This window comes from Populus trichocarpa, chromosome 13 (genome assembly GCF_000002775.5).
Source record: "Populus trichocarpa isolate Nisqually-1 chromosome 13, P.trichocarpa_v4.1, whole genome shotgun sequence".
NCBI classification, from domain to species: Eukaryota; Viridiplantae; Streptophyta; class Magnoliopsida; order Malpighiales; family Salicaceae; genus Populus; species Populus trichocarpa.
Genome location: NC_037297.2, coordinates 14,082,007 through 14,087,513, shown reverse-complemented (window position 1 = coordinate 14,087,513; position 5,507 = coordinate 14,082,007). Strand labels below are relative to the sequence as shown.

The 5,507-nt window shown below is 34.4% G+C and overlaps 1 protein-coding gene across 1 annotated transcript; it reads left to right on the top strand.

Moving 5' to 3' along the window:
* The first annotated feature begins 1,637 nt into the window (after positions 1 to 1,637).
* Positions 1,638 to 4,794, top strand: LOC7494419 (uncharacterized). The gene is made up of 7 exons (XM_002319874.4): positions 1,638 to 1,800; positions 1,918 to 2,001; positions 2,094 to 2,226; positions 2,590 to 2,693; positions 2,781 to 2,952; positions 3,066 to 3,197; positions 3,289 to 4,794. Exons 2-7 carry the CDS (start codon positions 1,961 to 1,963, stop codon positions 4,651 to 4,653), a joined length of 1,947 nt encoding a protein of 648 aa, XP_002319910.1. The 5' UTR covers positions 1,638 to 1,800; positions 1,918 to 1,960; the 3' UTR covers positions 4,654 to 4,794.
* The last annotated feature ends 713 nt before the right edge of the window (positions 4,795 to 5,507 follow it).

Below are 5,507 nucleotides of genomic sequence, written 5' to 3'. Positions count from 1 at the left end.
ACAGCCGTGCTCAGGGCTTTTCTTCTTCTTCTTTTTTTTTTTTTTTTTAATTTTTCGAACTTCTTGTTGTTTTCTAAATTCTAATCCATGATGGATAAATTCAATATTCTCTCAGGTAAGGTGAGTTTGGAATGCTAATCTCTGATTAATAGTTATATTTGAATTAAAAAAATAAAAACCATAACATAATTTAACATAAAGTTAATTTCATGATTAATATACACACACACACACATACTGTATATGGTTAATTTGGGCCATTTGTCATACGATAATGACCAAAATATCATTGTTGCCAATTCTTTATTTATTTATTATTTTTTTAACAGGAAAGAAGAATTAAAAATAAACAAAGTTGAAGATTTCAAACATGATGAAATAAATTGTAATTATGTTTAAAACTTAAATATATACTAAAGAATAATTTATACTAGATAAATTATTTGTAACAAATTTGTTAGACTTTGATATCCTGCACCTAATCAATTGTGACACTTTCCCTTGAAAATATCAACCATGAACTTATATTAAAGAATATTTATAAGACCCTACCTAAGATTTGGATAGTGGATTTCTGGGGATAACCTAGAATAATCTAAATCTATTTTAAAAGAATATTATTTAAAAATAAAATAGCATCTACAAAAAAATAAAATAAAAATTCTTAAAATTAATCCATTTAGATCTCATTTAGGACCAACTAAATTATTGAATGATTTATGAAAATATCCCAAAACGAGCTCAATCCAATCTAGAATCTAAATCAAGAAGTCACCCAAAAAACCTATCATGCAAAATAAGTTCAATAACTAGGCTTTTCCATCATGATTAAAATGCGAATTAGTCTTCTAAAAGTTCTAATTAAAAAGACTAATGATCCAATTAGCAGAACGCATGTTCAAGATATTTTCATATTCTCTCTCCCATGATGGCTGACTTATTCTCTCCCTATGACCCACTACCTTATCTCAATTCGGGAGGTAGGTTTGCTCACCACTAAAATTGCCAAATTCACCAAAAATCAAACGAAAGTAGCCATCTTGCCTAAACCCAATTAAACACGGAAATTAATCAATCACAGTGATTTAATAATAATAATAATAATAATAATAATAATAATAATAATGAGGCAGACATGAAACCCTAACCATAGTAACCAAAAATCCTCCATAATCTGCTTTTCTTCAGTGGAGGTCCCTATAATTCTACCATTGAGTCACATGCAAACTTGGGGTTTAAGAAAAATGCAATTAGGTCCTTAATAAGTGATTTTCAGGACAAAAAGTTAGCCCCTCGATCTAATTGTGTGACCGATTTCTGCTAAAATTAACACTTAGTGGTCAAACTTTGATAAAAATTCAACCAATTAGCATGTGTCACATGTCCTATTTAAGCTAATAATTTTAACATTATGGGAGATTTCTAACAAAATTGAAGAGAGAGACTAAGGTTGTCATGGATCTTATATGTCAAGGATCTAATTGCTCATTTTGAAACTAGATGGTTCAATGTGACCGAATGATTGGACCATAGGGACCTCTACCGCGGAAGAACCGTGATAATCTGATATTGTTTTGTACATTGGTAAGAAGAAAAAAAGTCTTCATTAATTTGGATTTCTCTTGGGCTTATGGGGGCGCATCAAGACAAGTGTTTCAAAATCAGACGTGGAGCAGTTTTTGGAAGGAGTGACAACGAAGCACAATGTTTTCTATGTGGTTCTTGTCAAACCGACTCCTCCTTGAAACTGACTCCCACACCACGTAAACTCCACAAACTGACGCTGTCATGTTGGTTCAGGTCGCTCTAACTTTCCCCCACTACACACAATCATCCAAACTGTCAATACGAGCTTTTTTCTATACTACTAACAAGACTTAACATTAGTATTAGGTTGTTGTTGTTGTGTTTCTATAGTAAGATCAGAAAGAACCCATCAAGAAGACAGAAACTTTGAAACATGTTTTTTACCTTGTTTGGGTGGAGAAAAGCTTCCAAGTGGTAAGTGACTAAGCTGCTTCATGGGTTTATAGCTTCCATGATGGTTCTTTTTTGGTTTTTGTTAAAAGGGTTTCTGTTATCTTGGGTTGCAGCAAGAGGCTGATGAAGCAAGTTCAATACCGGATTAACCTATTGAAGACGAAGAGGCATTCAATTGTTAGGCAGTTAAGGGAAGATGTTGCTCAGCTCATTAAGGCCGGCTATGAAAATATTGCATTTAGTAGGGTAAGCATAAGCGATTTCTTTGCTGATATAGTAACATGTCATGTTAACTTGGAATCTCTTCTCTGTTTTCTCCTCTGCCCATTGTCCTGCTGCTCTCTGTTGTTTCAAGTTTTATGAACTTTTTGAATGTTCGAGTCCTAGCACCTTTTTCTTGTTTAATAAATAAATAAGCTTTATTTTTTCATCAACATGATATGTGAAATGAAAGAGTCTTGATTTTGATAGCATTGATCATCTAAGCTTTACTGTTAAGTCTTAGCAGTATGCCATTGAAATTTGATGGAATAGAAGATATTGTTAGCATGAGAATTTGCAGAATGATCAAATGGGATTTTAACATATGATTATTATTGTGATTTTCAGGCTGAGCTTCTTTTCAAAGATGAAAATATTGTAGCGATTTATGAATTATTGGATGGTTTCTGCGAATTCATCGTTGCCAACCTTTCATATATCCGCTGGAACAAGTACGTATATAACTGAAAAGGAGTTTGTATTCACATCTAGATTACTCCATGTTAACCTGTTCCGTCTTCGGAATTTTGTGGCTTCAGGGATTGTCCTAATGATGTCAATGAAGCAGTTTCAACTCTTATATTTGCCTCTGCAAGATGTGGGGATATACCAGAGCTTCGTGCTGTTCGGAAGATCTTTGGACAGCATTATGGCCAAAGATTTGAAAAGACAGCTCTTGAACTATTGCCTGGGAACCTTGTTAATTTTCAGGTTCTTATATCTTGCTTATAAGTTATAACAAATATTTATAAGAAGTTTCTGCCATAATTCGTATGATTTCGTCAGTATACATATGTTAATGCACTGGAAAATTGTAACCACAGGTAAAAGAGAGACTTTCTATTCTGTCAGTTCCTGATGATGTGAAGCAAAGATTGGTGGATAAGATTGCTAAAGATTACTGCCTCCGACCAGAGATTTTGGCACTTGAATACGCTTCCGAGCTGCAGCAGCAGGTCATTTTTTATACTTCTGTCAATCTGTCTAAACTAATGTTTGCCTATTCTAATAAGAAATACTGAAGATCTTTGTTCCATGTAACCACAGGAAGAGGAACATAAAGATGTTCAAAATGATGGCAGTAAAATAGAAGAATCTAAGAGGGAAGTTTTAGATGGCAACGATCTAGAAGGGAAGGCTATATACATTGATTCAAGGTCGACAAGCCGAAGTTCAACAACATCAACTCACTCTTGTCAGAACAGTCATACAAGCAGTGGTTCCATTAATTCTTCTATAGCTCAGCAATCTTCACCTGATACACTGGAATCTCCGATGTGCAACAAAGCAGAGAAAGCGGACAATTTTGCAGGACTGCATTCACCATCAAAATTTAAAGTGGTTGCTTTAAGCACTGAAGAAAGTCAGGTGGCTAGTAGTGATTACTCTACCACCTCAAAACACAAGGAAGAGAGAAAGATGGCAGGAACTTCTTCAGAGAGTCTGCCTCAGTTGCCAGAGGAGATGATAGTCTATCTTGATGATGTAGAGGAGGTTCAATCCATCACAAAAGAAGGTAGCTGCCAGGACAAGAGAATTTTCAAGTTCAAATCATCTCGGTTCCTGCCTAAAAAAGAAAAAGTTGAAGACAGTTGCGATGTAAAACATATGGATCAGTATGAATCAGGGAGTGAGAAGTCAAGTTCAAGTAGCTCTAGAAGGAATACAAATGTTAAAAGATCAAGAAGGAGATCGATATCTCAAGAACATTCAAGTGCTGAGGATATCCAATGCATGCTTTATTACAACAAACCAAGCAAAAGATACACAACTGATCCCAAGCACAAATCTCAGCTTCCCAGTAAGCATCAAAAGAATACTGCAATAGGAAAGAGTGAAGAAACATGTGATGCAGAGAAGAGGCAAAAACAACCTCACTACTCCAACCACTGCTGCTTAAACCATCCCTGTTACTTCTGCACCAATGATGGCAGAGTTGCTCATGAGGTTCCACCTTGGAACCAAAAGAGACTCCTCACTGTTGTTCATCATTGCGACTGTCCCACAATTGGAGAATCAGATGCAGAAATGGAACGGTATGCCTTCCCTCATCAGCCGCGGAGAAAAAGCTGTGAATTTGGTGCTTCCGCGTGTGATTTTTTTACCAGCCAAGATTGGCAGCCTGATCAGCAAAGGAAACGAAATTCTACATGCAGCAACGTTTCTTCTGCATATCCATGCCCCAAACCAACTAGTTCATTGACAGGAAAAGAACCAAAGGCTCCTTATCTAAGAGCCATGACAATGCCCCAAGAAAGGTCCAAGTACAGTAACAGAGAAAATGTTGAAAGGTGCAGTTCATTTCCCATTGAATCTCCCATTCATGTCCACCCTAAGTTGCCAGATTGTGATGATATAGCAGCTAAGTTCACAGCTCTCAAGAGAGAACATGCAAAGAACACACACGCATAGACAGATTGAACTAGGTTGTAACACCAATGCACTTGTTTTGAGTTATTTGAAGGATTTTCTATTTCTACCCCAGATCAAGACTAGAATGATTTGATTTGTTTTATAATAGCAATTGATTGAAATATAGAAATTTGTTTGTCATACTCATGGCTCTTTATCGAAAGAAACTACATACTTTTTCATGTTAAAAGAAATTCCAATTTAGTTTAAGCTCCCCAACCAGATCAAACTAATCACATAAAGCAACATGATGAACCGCCAAACAACATCCTTTTTCCCATAGTTATAAAACTCATTTGGAGTTTTGCTTAAGTTGGATCTCATTTCGATAAAATCCAATTATGCATCATTTTCATAAATAAATAAATAAATAAAAAGTAGAAAAAAGAATTGAATTGATTTATCGACTTGTTGATTAACTCAATCAATTCACAATTTAAACTTTGAATAGGTTAGTCTCTAAATTATATCTTATAATTATCATTTTTTCATAGTAAAAATAAATTGTCACTCATTTAAAAAGGAAATTCCTTTCCATAGAACAAAACTACTAAAAGAATCCGAGTTTATTACAGTACTTACCTATTCATATAAATAATGAAACACCCCCCCCTCTCTTTTTCATCCTTTTTTTAAATCTCATTCTTAGATTTTTTCTTTTTCTTTTTGACTTGTGCCTAATTCTATGAGATAAAATTTTCAATTAAATTAAAAAGATAAAATTACAATTGAGCATACCACAATATAAAATATGGAGAAAATGCATGATCATTCTTAAGGTTTTTATCATTTATATTTTGATCCAGAATTTTTTTTTTAATTTTTCAGTTTTTGAGTTAGAGAGAGGAGTGAGA

Coding starts and splice junctions, on each gene's coding strand:
- LOC7494419 (XM_002319874.4), top strand. CDS start 1,961: ATGTTTTTTACCTTGTTTGGGTGGAGAAAAGCTTCCAAGTG. Junction 2,002..2,093: donor TGGAGAAAAGCTTCCAAGTG/GTAAGTGACTAA, acceptor CTTGGGTTGCAG/CAAGAGGCTGATGAAGCAAG. Junction 2,227..2,589: donor AAAATATTGCATTTAGTAGG/GTAAGCATAAGC, acceptor TGTGATTTTCAG/GCTGAGCTTCTTTTCAAAGA.